Consider the following 16,557-nt stretch of genomic DNA (forward strand, 5'->3'; position numbering starts at 1 on the left):
CTCTCTCTCTCTCTCTCTCTCTCTCTCTCTCTCTCTCTCTCTCACTCACACTCAGCCCCCCCCCCCTCTCACTCTCTCTCTCTCTCTCTCTCTCTCTCTCTCTCTCTCTCTCTCTCACTCACACTCACACTCACACTCACACTCACACTCAGCCCCCCCCCCTCTCACTCTCTCTCTCTCTCTCTCTCTCTCTCTCTCTCTCTCTCTCACTCACACTCACACTCACACTCACACTCACACTCAGCCCCCCCCCCCCCCCCACTCTCAATACCTAGAGCGAGACAGCCGAGGACAGGCTGCTGCTTCCATTCACCACAGCACTTCTGTCAACGGCCAACTTGTCCCACGTGCTGGAAAGTGCATTCAGCACCGTCTCCAGATCTTTGGGCCTTTTTTTGGATTCAGCTTCCTTTCCTTTAGCAACTTCACCTGTGGAGCCCCAGGGTCCTGCGCTTGGCCCCTGGACTCTCGTGGCATGGGCGTGAAATACTGATACTGCCAAATGCATGAGTAACAAGGGCCAGGGGTCGTCAAGCCGGAGCTGGAGGAGATGCGCTCTCCGGAGGGGTTGGCTTTGCTCCTCTTCAGCGGGACAGTGTGTCTGGTAAGCGGCGCCTTTTTCAACTGTGAAGCCCTACTTGCTGTACGGCATGATCTTCAAACGGGCATTAGTTATTAATGCCAGCACGTGGGGTGGAGACGTGGGCTTAGATCATTAGTGAAAGGGCAGCAGTCCAGGAATTCACCCCTTATTTTTTCTGAAGAGCATCTTCTCATTAGAGCGGTCATATCACACGTAGCTTCCCTGTGGTCAGGGGGGGAAGGATGGGGGTCAAAATCAACCGACTGGACAAACAGAAGTGTGGATTATTTATACGGGGTGGGAATCGCTTGACCTGGGTGTATAAGGGGGGCAAGAGTAAGTTGGTTGAGGTAGAGCAGTTCAATTGGGCCAGGGAACTCTCCAGCTCTCCAGGACTCCTGGACATCCTTGTGTGGTCAGACAGTCAGAACAGCAGCATAATGAGAATCTTGAAGTTGACTTAAAAAGGGCTATTTACAGTCGTGTGCAAAAGTTTGTGCACACCTGGTCGGTAGAAGTACAGATCCTCTACATATGTGCACCAGAGACCACCAGACTGCTGTAGTTAACCTCCAGGTCAGCTGTTCATGCTGCAGTCAGTTCCAGTGCAGAGCAACATCCAGACCAGAGGGTTCCACCACCAGGTCCACAACCGGTTGCCAGATCAGGGTGGAAGTTAGGCTCTCCAGTGGGAGTACAGTTGCCCAGCGTAGGGATGTCCTTAGCCCTGGAAATTCCAGTCAGTTTAGCCTTGATCAAGGGGGTCTCCACCTCATGCTTGACTTGTCTCCAATATTTTTGTATCCATGTTTACGTCCATTGTAACGCACAATTACTGTTTCCTTGCGTATTTTAATACGATGTAGGAAAAATAAAGCCTAAACTTGTGGCGTACCCAAAGGTTAGGGCTCATTTTATTTATATTTATGTTTTTCCAGTTTGTTCAATTCAGCAAATTATAACTGCTTTTACTTATGTCCATTAAAATGGCGTTAATCACAACGATATTCTGTGATTAATTACGATGATTAATCACAAGTTTAAACGCTAGCTTGAATTTTGGCTTGGGCGGGAGAACTAATAAGCCTAATAAACAGGCTAGAGGAACCTTATAATATCTCAGTAATGTAGTTTAGAGATCGTTAGCCTCGAACACGGAAGCTTTAATAGAAAAAAAGCTTCACCGACTTTTTAAGAGATAAAAGGATGATCAGTGATTGGGCTGAGAGTTAGTTATGAGATTTTATCCATATTTCCGCAGAAATAAAGTGTAATCTACCCTCTGAGCTCAACATTAGAGACGCTGTGTTTACAGTGCTAAATAAAAGCGCTAATACGTCGCTAGGCTCTGTAAAGAGAGACCTACGAGAGGAAGTTTGGGCCAAACTTGGTAAGATCATTAATTTGCGTAAAATGCATTAAAGTATGCAGATCGGACGTGGGTTCACGTTAACGTTAACAGCAGTGAAATGAACATAATTTCAGTTATTTCTGTAAATAAGTTTAAAAGTCTGTACAGTCCTCTGAAGAAGGGGGGAGGGGGAAAAACAACAACAACAACAACAAAAACAAAGAAAAATTATTTGTCCGAAGTTATTATTACAATTTTTGGAAAACAGCATCCCAGCAAATGAACTTATAAAGTTATAGTTATAAAATAACAGATTTTTGGGAGGAGGAGGAACATGCCTGAAGCCCCTCCTCCCTAATCTAGCATCCCATAAATTCCTCATCCACCTCGGTAATGTGTCTACGACAAACATTCGCAACGACTCCCCCACCCAGTCACCTGCCCTTTAACCCCGTCATCCATCATTCCTGGCTCCACACCTCAGAGCGGCAGGGACTTGGCTTCCGACCACTAGGCAAAAGCCACCCGAATCATCATAAGCTGAAAGCACAAACCATTCTAGCAAAAACAACGGTACACATCTCGTAGGCCGTCTAACCGGGATGGCGTAACAGGGCTCAATATGCTCTGTAAGCCTACGAGATCCAATGTCCTTAGCGACCGAGAATTGGCAAATACTGTGAGGTCCAAAAGTCTCTTAAACCTAAAAATAAACAACATGTGAGGGGTGTCCACAAACATTTGGACAGATGGTTTATCTGTTGCTGCAGATTTATGGACGCGTCCCTAACATCTTATTGTCTGTGTCCTTCTCATACTTTAGTCGGTTCTTGGCCAGCCGCATGCCCAGGACCACTCGTCTCCCGTCCAATCCGACGCAGCGGACGCCGAGCTCCAGGACGGAGCCGCCCCCTTTCCCAGATGGAAACGGTCCATCAACACAAAGATTCCCAGCAGCTTCCTCCTGGAGCTCAACAGTCGCTTCCCAAAGGATGCCAAGCAGGAGCACTCGGATGGCCGAGCTCAGTCCTGGGTTAAACGGTGGCCTCTCGTGAAGTCCGAAAAGTTCCAAAAGCTGTTTGGCTGGGGAGACTTCTACTCCAACATCAAAACGGTGCGCCTGAACCTGCTCATCACCGGCAAGATCGTGGACCACAGCAACGGAACGTTCAGTGTCTACTTCCGCCACAACTCCACAGGCCAGGGCAACGTCTCCGTAAGCCTGGTGCCGCCGGCGAAGGCGGTGGAGTTTGACCTGGAGCGCCAAAGCGTGGTCTACCCCAAGGACTCCAAGACCTTCACCTGCCGCGTAGACTACGAGAAGGTGGAGCGCAGCGAGCGCACCTCACTGTGCAGCTACGACCCGTCGAAGACCTGCTTGCAGGGCCAGACACAAAGTTACATCTCATGGATCTGCTCCAGACCCCTCAGGGTCATCTGCATCTATATCTCCTTCTACAGCACGGACTACAGGCTGGTCCAGAAGGTCTGTCCGGACTACAATTACCACAATGCAGTGCCCTACCTGCCCTCAGGCTAGGCTTACTGATCAGGATGCAAAACAGTGGAGGGACCTGTAAATATGATGGTGCAGGGGACATTCCGAAAGCGTCACAATGGGAGACATTGGACATGGCGTGGCATACTCTGTATATAAGACACATGAGGACTGTTGAGGACAAGGAAATGTCCTGTTCAGGCAGGTTTTCCTTGCGAATAATGACTCAGTATAATTGTAATGTAGTAATATTCACCCCCGCTGTAAACCTGTTTGTGCATCTCATCTAAAAAGCACCCCTAATACATACACTACATGGACAAAAGTATTGGGACACCTCCCCTTTCCCCTGTTTCTTTCTGCAATGAAAAACAGCTGCTTTTGTTGGAGTAACTGTCTCCACGGTCCAGGGATGAAGGCTGTCCACGAGATTTATGAGGATTTGATTGCATTCAGCGACAAGAGGGTTAGCAAGATCAACAGTTGGATGTCCCAACTCCTCAACTCCTCCCAAAAGTACTGGATGGAGCTCCACCACCATCATTCCAGAGAGCACAGTAGTTCTACTACTCCACAGCTCAATGCTGGGGGGCTTTATACCCCTCTAGCCCAGAGTCCTATTCTATTGCTAGTACGTCTTTTCTACAGGGACTAGACAAGCTGTGCGTGCATTTGCACATCTGTGTATCAATGTGGTGGTGGTTCTCCATCACTGTGTTCATCATTAGAACATCTCCAAAGTTCTCCTCATGGAGTCTAGTATTATTTAGAGTTCTCCTCAGATCAACACCTGGTTTGGTGGTAAATCAGGGCTTAATGATGGTAAATCAGGTGAGCTGCTGCTGCTGCTGCTGATGATGATGATGATGGAGTTAAACACATCCTCCACGCTGTGCTGGCTGGACTGGGGGGCGTCCAGGAGAGGAACCGAGGAACCGAGCTCTGTTCTTCAGACTAACTTACCGACAAGATATCACTACTTTCTTCAGAATGAGAAGCTCTTGTTTCTCCTTTCTACTGGATTTATGTTCACCTGCTTTATCTGTTTTGATGATCTGGAGCTTCTACAGTAATTCTGAGAGAAATAATGTACTATATATAAATATAAACATCACTGTCAAACAAAAACATTGTATCTCTGTTTTTGTTATTTTTCATTTTTGTAAAATGAAAAATTTGTCTATGGTTCTTAATAGTTGGACCAATAGAAAATAACTTAAATGTTTTTTTTTCCTTCTCCTGTAAAGCCAGTTCGGAGATACAAGGTTTTTGCTGATCAAAGTTTGGACTCACTTATTAGCATTGTTACTTTATAACTTTTGAACAGTGCTATTTGAACATCCTGCGCTCATAGGTGAGCTCATGTGCATATCTTTATTAAACCTGTCACTAAACCTGTCACTGAACCTGTCACTGTAAGGCTGGTGTGAAGTGAATCCTGATTTTGTGAGCAGAGATCACAGTAGCCCATTTCCATACTTCCACAGTCGTCATTGCTGGAACCGGCAGTGTTAACTTCCGGCCGCATTGTGATCGATGGCTGAGGCTGCCGTCCTTTCCTAAATGCACCCACAATTCAACCAAACACACTGACCAGAGTGTCCACGCCATCCAGTTTCACCATGTTTAACTCCAGCTGAAAAGCTCCGCCCATCATGTGTCGTTTTTAACGAGGCGACGAATAAAGCGAGAGTTAAAGTGAACTAGAGTGAAGGCAGGGCTGAACGGCGGGACCGATTTACTCACGTTTTTAATTAAAATGCTAGCATGCTAAACTAGCAGATATTAATAATTCATATTAGTTATGCATGGTAGATATTAAATAACAGATATTTCATACATTTTAACAGATACTAATAATTCATATTAGATACTGAACAAAGTATAATTCGTAAGGAATCATTCATAGTCAATATTAATAATGCATGGTAGATATTAAATAACATAGTAGATATTTCATATATTTTAGCAGATACTAATAATTCCTATTAAACACTGAATAAATTACAGTTCAGAAGGAATCAGAGTAAATATTAATAATTCTTTGTATATACTAATAATTATTAGCAGCTACTGAATCATGTATAGCAGAAAGTGTATAATCCATAACAGATACCTAATAATTTATACAATAATGAATTTGGGTTCAATACAACCCCAGGTGGCACATGCCTGCACCCAGCACCGGGTATTAAGATATAACTGAATATTATCCAGAAACTTCCAGCTACCTGACTTCAACCTCGCTCCTATTCATTTCCTTGATCTTAACAGAACAGATGTTTTCGGCTTCTGGCCCGAGGGGCAACTCTAATGATGAAATCAAGCGCCTTCTTCATCTTTATTTGCCATCACATGTGAGGACGGCTAATTAGAAGTGCTGTCTAATAAAATGTGCCCGTAATGCCAATATGACCCTGAGGAGCTTTGTTATTCCTGCAGAAATCCTCAGCGGCGGTGCTGTTTGAGGTCCTGAGTTAACTGGTGTGGTCTGCTGGAAAGCACGACTAATAAACATGTCATTTGAAAATCCGGCCTGCTTTTAATTAATGTTCTCAATTAATACTGTAGAACTGCTTCTATATATAGTTTATGCACATTAATATATAATTCTACACATATCCAATAGAAATGCACCCTTCCTAGCCAACTTTCTAAAACGCCATTCATCTGAAAAAGGGCTTTAATCCAGCGGTCAGGTCTCCGCTGCGTTGCATGAACCGTATAATTTAGGGCTCTGCCTCTGTGACACTTGAATTATGGTGATTAATGGCAAGATCAAGCAATTAAAATGTGTCAGTGGATTGAGGCGGAGCAGAATCACTGGCACATCTGGGCCCGGGCCTTCAAAAACTGGAACGCGTGTCGGAAAATTTCACTTTCATTAATCTTTGTTAACAGTGTTGGTGTTTTAGTGGAAAACAGTTACGTACAGAACTCTGCAAAAGTCTCGTGCCACCCGAAACAGTCAATAAAGGCAAGGTTTGGTGAAAAAGCCAATGAACATGATCGATCACTGACCCTAGATGCAGCTGATTTGCCAAGAAAAATGTTTCATTTGATGTTTCATGTGCTCATTTAGTTTACAGCAGAAGATGCTAGGCTAACACTGCTAACAAACACTGGACTAAGATGGTCACCAATCTCATCGACGACTCGGTCTAGGGTCAGGCCTACCCTCCACCCCAGATACTCTGCTAGACCAAACACCGGACCAAATTACAAATTACAAAACCAAATTACACCAAACGACCCTAACGACTCCCCGCTACCAAACAAAGAGAGCCAAGGTAGCCAAAACAAAAAAGCAACCCCCCTCCCCCAATTTTTCCCCTAAAGATGTGAGCTTGGAAAAAATAACAAAGCTAGCAAGTAGCAAAGCTAGCAAGCTAACAGAGTGAATAGTGGAAGTGGCGGGTCGGGCCGAGCACGATGTTCTTTCAGGTCATTAAAGTGGAGAAGCCTTAAGAGATCTTCCTGAGGTCAAGCTACTTCTGGCTCTTGTATAGAGCTCCCCTGGTGGCCAATTATGGAGCTGCACCTATAGAACAGACTAACAAACAAAAACACAGCACAAGCAGGCCTGTGAAAGGAATCGTACAGGGTCGGGAGAACCCACACGACCAAATATGTCTCTCCGCCCACCACCGATGGAATTGGTGACAGTCCAAGTCCAGTTTTTGTTAGCAACATTAGCCTAGAATTTAGCTCAGCTGAAAACATCTATTTAACCAATGAATGCCTCAGAAGCCTCAACAGCTAATGTGGATTTCTGATGTTTGAGTGTTAAGAGCTCAAAGTTCTGTGTTAGAAGTCCTCCCCAACACATTCAATGATGTTGAGGTCTGGACTCTGGGTAGTCATCACATTATTCTGATGTTGCAGTATCAGCAGTTCCTATTGTCCAGTTGATTTTTCTCGGCAAGAGCTTCTTCTTGAGCAGCTCCACATCCTTTCAGATTTCTTGTGGATGTGGTCTTCTCTTCTCTTCCATCTCAAAGATATCAGAAGCTTGAGGTGCTGTTTATGTGATAGGGTAGTCTAAATGGGGTACCAGGCCTTGCATCATTGTTAGAAGTCCAAATGTATCGGTATCTTTGACTTTCTCCTTCTTTATGCAGGTAGATCATCTTCTATCCTCAGGAATACATTGTAAACTATATATATATATATATATATATGACATAGCCAGTGCATTATGACAAATGGAACAAAAAAAAAACAGCATCACCACCTTCTGCCTCCTTCCACCCCCAACAAGATGCTCTCCAGACAGTCGTCCACCTCAGGCAATCAATCATGTAATCCAGAGAGCAGCCAGGCTGCACTGGACACCCGACACATTCTAATTACACTAGCGAGAGAGACAGACAGAGTGAGAGAGAATAAACACAGTCATCTATGTATTATTATTATTAGTAGTAGTTTTTGTAGTTTAGTTTGTAGTGTAGCTTTATTTATGTATTTATTTATTATTTTTTCCTAATAAACCAGATAAATTTCTTAAAGCCCCTGGGAACACATTTAGCACTTTTTACTCTAAACTGTGGTTGTGATTTCAAAGCTCTCTAGGGTTTTCCCGAGGTTCCGATATCTGGAACAGAATTACCAGCCCATATACAGATACAAGCTCATCGTATCTGCCGTCCAGCACCTGTCGCCTGCCTGCTTCTCCCGTCCATCCAGGCACCGCAAAGGTCGTTACAACAGCTCACAGTGAGAGCTAGCCAAGCTGAAGTACAGCCTCCAAACATGAAACATAGGGCAGTGGTGGCTCAGCGGTTAGATCGCCGGGATATCGATAACAGGGTTGTGGGTTCGATTCCCGGGCTCGGCAAGCTGCCACTGTTGGGCCCTTGAGCAAGGCCCTTTACCCTCTCTGCTCCCCGGGCGCTGGAGTTGGCTGCCCACCGCTCTGGGTGTGTGTGTGTACTCACTGCCCCTAACACGTGTGTGTGTGTGAGTGTGTGTTCACTACCAGATGGGTTAAATGCGGAGGACACATTTCGCTGTACAGTCCACACTGTACAGTGACGAATACGTGCAGGTTTTGGAGGTTGTTTCATCAACAGCTCACAGTGAGAGCTTGCCAGGCTGAAGCACAGCCTCCAAACATGATGGAGGTTGTTTCATCAACAGCTCACAGTGAGAGCTAGCCAGGCTGAAGTACAGCCTCCAAACATGATGGAGGTTGTTTCATCAACAGCTCACAGTGAGAGCTAGCCAGGCTACAGTACAGCCTCCAAACATGATAGAGGTTGTTTCATCATCAACAGCTCACATTGAGAGCTATCCAGGCTGAAGTACAGCCTCCAAACATGGTGAAGGTAGTTTCATCAATATCTGCTCAGCAAGAAAAAAATCCAACTCAGATCATATCATCATGTCAGGTTCACGGAAAAAAGCCTAGCCTTTCATAATCCTAGCCAGTGTTTCTCTGTCGCGCTCTCGTTCAGCTCCCCAGCTCCCTTTAAGTGAGTGAACGAGCAGATTTTAGGAGAATTTAGAGCTCCATGTTGGCAGTAGCTCATATATTAGCATCATTAGCAGCACCGCAGGCATTCAAGTAACAAGCAAAAGGTTGGCGGATCCTCTTTCAGAGGCTGTGGATTTGACGTACCTACCAGACCACTCAGACCACTGTTTTTAAAATGAATACATTAGCCTTATATTAGCTCTACGCTAAGGAATACTACTGCTTTCATTGACTGCTGATTTATCAACAGTTTAGGATGAAGTAGATCCATGTTATCCATGTTTTAAATGCCCTTTACCTTTACTTTACATCCTTAAATGTAATATGAAATGGCACCCTGATGGTGGAATCACTCAGCAGGTGAAATGAAAAGCCATGAGGAAGGACTGATGTCCATCAACACGTCCCCCAAAAGCATAACAGCTCAGTAAGCAGGAAGTCCTTTTTTAACACTGGCTGCCAGCAGTGGCCTACAACGATGAAGTGAGAGGATGTGTGTGTGTGTGTGTGACTTGTAAAATCGCTAGTGTTACACTTTTTTATTCATGTGGTCAGTGGAGATCAGTGACCTTCAGTGAATGCCCTTATCAATTACACTCGATTTTCCCACATTCTCTGCTCTGGTTCATCCAGTTCTCCAGAAGGCTAAAGAAGTCTGTGAAGGTTTAAGAGTCTACGTAGCTACTCCTCAGTGACATGAACATTTCCTGTAGTCAAAAGCCAGCACGTTTCAGGGTCATGTGGGGTTAAAGGTCTCAGAACAACCACCTGCCTAATATTATAGGACCAAAACATCTCTAGGCATGGACTCTCCAGCACCTCTGCAGATGTCTGATGGTATCTGACACCAAGACGCTAGCAGCAGATCTTGTAAAGTCCTGTAAATTAAGAGCTGGGGTCTCAAAGAGAGTCAATGGCCATGTTTACGGTACAGTATCTGAATCGTCTCCTGATAAGATTTCAGAGTGCTCAACCTCAACCTGAGTTCGAATCCAGAGCCATGCCGCTTTGCCATCAGCAGCCAGAATGCAAGAGAGCAGAATCTGCCGTGCTCTCTCCAGGTGGGTAGATGGTGCTCTCGCCCTTAATCACGGGTGTCTGGCAATGCCGCTTAGGGGGACTGTTCGCAGGACGGATTGGTTAGTAACTACCAAAAGTGCTCCAAAAGGAAGGACAACCGGTCAACTGCTGCTTCATACTCTTCTTAGTTAATGCTGGCTGGCTTAGTCTTGCGTCCATGCCTCGACGAGTCCGAGCTGTTTTGGAGGCACGATGAGGGACATATATACAAGATAATGTTATGGTTAATAGTTTTAAACTCTGGCCATTCAATAACAGGCTTATCCAGGTTCAAATCCCGAGCCATGCCGCTTTGCCATCAGCAGCCAGAGTCCAAGAGAGCACAACCTATTTCCCCACTTCATTGTTGAGTGATGTTGGCCAACACAGGCCTCTGCTAGCCGGGGACCCGGTGCTTTCCTAGCCGGGGAACAGGTAGCTGACTTTTTGGGTGGGTAAATTGGCAGAAATTTCTCCCCAACAAACCAATTATTCAAAAATAAAATGTTCAGAAAGCAGGTATGTGGTTGAGCATTTACTTATTTCCGAAGTCGGCTAAATGAAAAAACTCAAGGACTACAGAGACTCGGCTGGCAAGTCCATCTTTTATCATTATGAAAGTATCGACTGTGGTCAGTGGCAGGCAGGTCAAGAGATAATGCAGTTTCTACTGTCTGTAATCAATAGCAGAGACCAATCATAGGCTTAAGGACATGCGCATCAGAACGAGCTAAAACACCCAATAGACCAGTTTCCCAGACCCACCATATTAGGCCTTATTGCCAGAGGAACTGACCAAATATATATGAGCACACCCACACACACACACACATCCATCCACTCCCTGTCCACTTTATTAGAAAAGCTTGTGCTTCCATTGACTGCCATACTTTATGAGGTCCACTACATGTCCACCATAATGAGGCACAGCGAGCTGTTTAACGGGCACACCCGTAAAGAGCAGCTAATGCAGCCAGTAAACTTCACATTAGTGGACACTTACTCTCTACGTCACTCACTGAGTCCCAAGAGGACCATTTTTGACCCTTTGCCATTGCAGGGAAAGCGGCCTTTCCTTCACACTGCAGCTGTCTGAGAATCTAGAGTAAGTAAGACGGAGAACCTGTACCCATGGTGTCATTTATCTTGATTACGTGGCTCTCCTGTTGTGGTTCCTGCATGGTTTCTTCTGGTTCTCTGGACCTGCTTGACCACTTGGGACCCATCGGCATGGGCCATGCTGTGTTCCACCATGTTCCACATCTACCAGCCTGTATGTGTTCCACCATGTTTCACATTTATAGTCCTGCATGTGCTCCACCATGTTCCACTATGTTCTACACCCCATCCTGTATGTGTTCCACCATGTTCCACATCTACCAGCCTGTACATGTTCCATTATGGTCTACATCTATCATCCTGTTTGAGTTCCACCCTGTTCTATATCCACCATCCTATATGTACTCTACCATGTTCCACATCTACCAGCCTGTAAGTGGTCCACTATATGTTCAGAGGTGTCAAGTAATGCAGTACAAATACTTTGTTATCTTACTTAAGTAGAAATGTTGGTATCTAAACTTTACTGGAGTAATTATTTATTTATTTCTCAGTTGATTTTTTACTTCTACTTCTCACATTTTCACCCAATTATCTGAACTTTCTCCTCCTTACATTTTAAAAACAGCCTCGTTACTCCTATTTCATTTCCCTTTGTTTTCATTCCGGCTCGTCATCAATAAAAACCCTCTCCAGATAAATCTCTCCATCCGGAAAGTGTGACACAGCAGACGTCTGTAGTCTAGTATAAAGACTGTGTCCGTGGCAGAGATTCAAGAGACCTGCAGTGAACCGTCCCGACTAAGCCCCACATTTACATTCCAATAAAGCTTATTGATCACACGCCTCTGAAGTTTGACTTTCTGCAGCTTTACAAAACGTCTAGACAACGACTCCTCATATTTTCCTCCATGAAGCTCATGTTAATGCTCGGTAGAGCACAGAGACGCTCCTTTAATAGAGCTGATATTACTGAAATGCTTCATTTTCAATGGGCAGATCTGCAGCTGAAACAGGAGCCTAGTGCAGCCCAACATTTTTCAACATCAACATTTTAATAGAACATTCTCCTCATTATGACTTTTAGAGAAATGGGTTTTTGGGGGAGGGGGGGGGTAGTGCACTATAGACCCCTGTGGTAGTTGAAGTAGTTCTGAAACCAGTACTTTTACACTTTTACTGGAGAAAAAAGCTTAAGTTGATACTTCAGTTTCTATAGAAGTCTTTCAAACCCTAGTATCTCCACTCACTTCTACCTGTGGAATGAATTTTTCAGGCGTCATATAAAGTCCGTTTTTCTTAGAATTGTTGACCAGACCTTCCATCAGTCAGCATTTCTGAAAAGCTGCTTTTGAAGAATGTCTTTTGGAAAAGACACGTAACAAACAAGACCAAACTGATCTGAAGTTTGAGAACGAGCTCCCAGCCTGCCTTCAACTTCTGCACTGTGTGATTTTGTTTGTTTAATTAGCAGAGCACCATAGCTGCCAATTCGTTACCCTCGTTAAGGAATTCATTTTCATTTGGCCCTGTGCCTGTGACAGTATCTCACCACTGGGGTCTCCCAGTTGCTGTAAAGTCAAGTGGCTGCTCTAAAGAGCAAACGGGGCCGGCGAGATAAGAAGTACCAGAACACGGGTCACCACTGTTTTACCTCTCTTGCCCCCGTCCTGGTCTTCAGCATCTCACAGCTCCAGAGAATGAGATGAGATGAGACGAGGACAGTGAGATGAGAGGAGTGTGTTGCCAGATGCCAGAGCATATGGCGGGGTCTGATGTGGATAATGCCTGCTGGGTTCACGGAGAGAAGGTAGCGACTAATGAACGGAAATGAGGAGCGTCAGCAAAAAGGGCCGAGGATTCTGTCTCCTGAGCTCGGGCAGAGGGAGGGAAGGGAAGGCAGATGTTTGGGGCATAATGAGAGATGCAGAAGGAGGCAGAGAGAATGTCAGAGAGCGGGAAAGAGGCCTGTTTAATAATGTATTGACCACCTTCAGAATGGTGAGGTTTTCAAAATGATACTTGCACCATCATAAAAGTTAAGGTACCTTATTGATCCTTTTTACAATGAAAAGTTGTGGCTTGCATGCTGCCTGACGCTGCCCAACTGGAAGCAGAACAGCACCATCTGGGGCACTAGGGGCCAAGTGCTTTGCTCAGGGGAACAACAGCAGGCAGCTCATGACTGGAACCCAGCTACTAACAACCTACCAGCTTGCAATCCAGACACCAATCAGGAACACCCAGCCAGTCGTTGGACTAAAACTGGCAATGCTGCAGGACTCTTCCTGTCCCTCATATGTCAGACAACAAGATTAAGGCGACAGAACAAATCGGTCGTCTATTTTTCCAACTAGTTCTTGAGAAAACTTCTAATAAAAACTTTAGTTCTGCCAGTTAGCCCAACAGTACTGGCTCCCCCTAGCACTGCCATTGCTCCCGACACTAGGACCTATGTCGCTATGATACAAGTGAAGTCAGCCACCGACTTGCAGCTTCAACCTGCAGCTGGTGCGGCATTACTAGGGTGGCCAATGCACTCTGAGCGTCAGGTCCCCAGCTCCACCGCACCAGCTTACAGAAGTGTCCCAATCTCTGTGTCCCAAAGATCTCTGATTGGTGCATTTGGATGGTGGTGTCCCAAAAACCTCTGATTGGTGTTTGGATGGTGGTGTCCCAAAGACCTTTGGTTGGTGTTCGGATGGTGGTCTCCCAAAGACCTCTGTTTGGTGTTTGGATGGTGGTGTCCCAAAGACCTCAGTTTGGTTTTTGGATGGTAGTGTCCCAAGACCTCTGTTTGGTGTTTGGATGGTGGTGTCCCAAAGACCTCTGTTTGGTGTTTGGATGGTGGTGTCCCAAAGACCTCGGTTTGGTGTTCGGATGGTGGTGTCCCAAAGACCTCTAGCTAGTATTTGAATGTTGGTGTCCAAAACCAGGTTGGTGTTTGGATGGTGGTGTCCCAAAAACCTCTAGTAAGTATTTAAATGGTGATGTCCCAAAGACCTCTAGCTAGTATTTAAATGTTGGTGTCCCAAAGACCTCTAGTTGGTGTTTGGATGGTGGTGTCTCTAAAACCTCCAGTTGATGTTTGGATGGTGTTGTCCAGAAGACCTCTAACAAGTATTTGAATGGTGGTGTCCCAAATACCTCTGGATGCTGTTTGAAGGATGGTGTCCCGAAGTCTTCTAGTTGGTGTTGGAGCGGTATTGTCCAAAAAATCTCAAGTTGGTGTTTGGATGGTGCTGTTGCAAAGACGTCTAGGTGACACTTGAATAATTTCTTAATCTGATGGGTGCTTACCACCCCTTTCAACCCTCCACAAGGACAACTCCAAACCTAACCGCATATTTCAGATTAGAGAGAGAATATCAAAGAGATATCAAAAAAGTTTAGAAAGGAACCCATCAGACCCAGCTTTTAACCTGAGCACTATTGTTTTTGCTCACAACTACAAATAGTCTCCAGAGTAACAGCAGAGATTTTAAATGTATAAAGAACATGTCTGAGCTCCACAGTACCACTAAATCACCCCATTCCCCTACCCTCACCCTCACAATGCTGCATATCATTAGCTCATCCATCTGGGCCAAGGGGACTTGCCCTCATTGCATTTGGTCGATTCATTTCACCAATACGTACCTTTGATCGCTGCTCCACATACACACAAGCCAACAGACCGGCACACACACACACAAACACACACTCAGAGGATAGATTGTCCCTGGCCCTATTGAAGGCAGCTGATCAATAGCCAAGAGGACTAAAAATCGATAGTCACCACAATGGCAATTAAAGCTAAAAATGAACAGTAAATAAACAGGAGCTGCAAATCTATTGGGGGATCAGAGCAGTCAGATCTCATCAAACCTGCCCACACACAGAAACCCTCATCCACCAGTGCACCTACACTGAACCCCCACACTCGTATGCTTTTTTAATTGACTTGTGAAGTCATTAGATACTGTAGTGAGATGAAGCTCTGCCAAAGTGAGGAATCATCTCAGAAGTCAGTCATTCACCTCAGAAATGGTAAGCAGAAATCTCCTAAAGTTCTACATCTACCACCCTGTACATGTTCACCAGCTTCTACAGCTACCACCCAGTGTTTTACACCATCTACATCTATATCATCCATGTTCTATACTGACCATCTTCTACATATCCAACCATGTCCCACCATGTTCATCATGCACCATCCCACATGTATTCCACCTACATCTTCTACATCTACCACACCATGTGATATATTGACAATCTTGTACATACACCACCATGTTCCACAGCTGCCATCCCATTTGTATTCCACTATGTTCCATATATACCATCCACTGTGTTCCACCATCCACAGTTATGTGTTCAACCATCTCCCACACCATATTCTATATTGACCATCTTGTACATATCTCACCATGTTCCACAGCTACCATCCTGTATGTGTTCCACCATCAATATCTACCATCCTGTATGTGTTCCATCATCTATATTTACCACCCTGTATGTGTTCCACCATGTTCTACATCTACCATCCCATATGTATTTCACCATATATATTTTTCTATATATACCATCCAGCGTCCTGTATCTGATTAGCCAAGTAGTGTCACATGCGATATTGCGATATTCACAGTGCAAGGGATTGGTCTGTGAGTTTCCTGGGTTGCATAATGGACCATAAAGGCTAGAAAAGTTCCAGCGATTAAAATAAACACTCAATCAAAATGACATAGTTCTCAATAGTTTATCGGCCATAGGTCCAGGTCCAGACAGGAGTCTGGGTCTGGATCCAGACTTGAACGGCGGTCTACACATTAGTGACCTCTGGTATATACTGAAACCTCAACAAGGTCTACAAGAACACAAAAGTTTACAAAGTAAATGATTGGTTTTCTAGTACAACCCTGCATAACCATTGTTCAGTCGTTAGAAGTGGAGGATGGCCCCCCCTTGTGAGTCTTGGTTCCTCCTAAGGTTTCTTCTAAGAACCTTCTGAAGTACAGGCCAGACGCTTGCAGATGTAAAAGGTTTAAGTAGATTTAATTTAATTTAAGGTAACTGGGCAGCAAGCAAGAGGGAACACCACCATGAGGGCAAGCAGAACCATGAACCATAAACCATAGACAGATCAAGAACCAAAAGCCAAAATGGGCCAAAAGCCAAAACAACCAGGTCACCAAGCGAAGGGACAAACCAACAGAAAGCTTGAAAGAGACTGGATTTTATAGGCAGGTTGAAAGTAGGCACAGGTCAAAGGCATTAGTAATCTGGTGATGATCAGTGGGTCCTCAAGTGGAAGGGAATCATTGGAGATGTAGTTGTTGGACTCAGAGGCAGGAGGCAGACCTGGAAGCATGACTTTCCATCAGCTTGCAAGAAGATGTTCCTGCCACTGTGGTCTTTGGCTTGCTCACTTGGGGTTACTGGTTTTATTTGTCCTACTTTTGGGTTCCTTCAAAGCTACTTTGTAGGAAATACTTTCGCAATGGAAGCTGGTGCGGGAGCTGGGATCTGTATCGACCGGCTCAACTTCACGG

The 16,557-nt window shown here is 45.0% G+C and overlaps 1 protein-coding gene across 1 annotated transcript; it reads left to right on the forward strand.

The window, feature by feature from the left end:
• Window positions 1–550: 550 nt before the first annotated feature.
• Window positions 551–3,649, forward strand: LOC140544143 (neurexophilin-1-like). The gene is made up of 2 exons (XM_072667533.1): window positions 551–604; window positions 2,758–3,649. Exons 1-2 carry the CDS (start codon window positions 551–553, stop codon window positions 3,472–3,474), a joined length of 771 nt encoding a protein of 256 aa, XP_072523634.1. The 3' UTR covers window positions 3,475–3,649.
• The last annotated feature ends 12,908 nt before the right edge of the window (window positions 3,650–16,557 follow it).

The sequence above is a fragment of the Salminus brasiliensis genome, chromosome 22, assembly GCF_030463535.1.
Source record: "Salminus brasiliensis chromosome 22, fSalBra1.hap2, whole genome shotgun sequence".
In the NCBI taxonomy this organism is placed as follows: domain Eukaryota; kingdom Metazoa; phylum Chordata; class Actinopteri; order Characiformes; family Bryconidae; genus Salminus; species Salminus brasiliensis.

Bases quoted from the DNA above. Each gene is read 5' to 3' on its own strand.
- LOC140544143 (XM_072667533.1), top strand. From the start codon at position 551: ATGCGCTCTCCGGAGGGGTTGGCTTTGCTCCTCTTCAGCGGGACAGTG. The intron at 605-2,757 runs GTAAGCGGCGCC...CTCATACTTTAG, and splicing joins TCAGCGGGACAGTGTGTCTG to TCGGTTCTTGGCCAGCCGCA.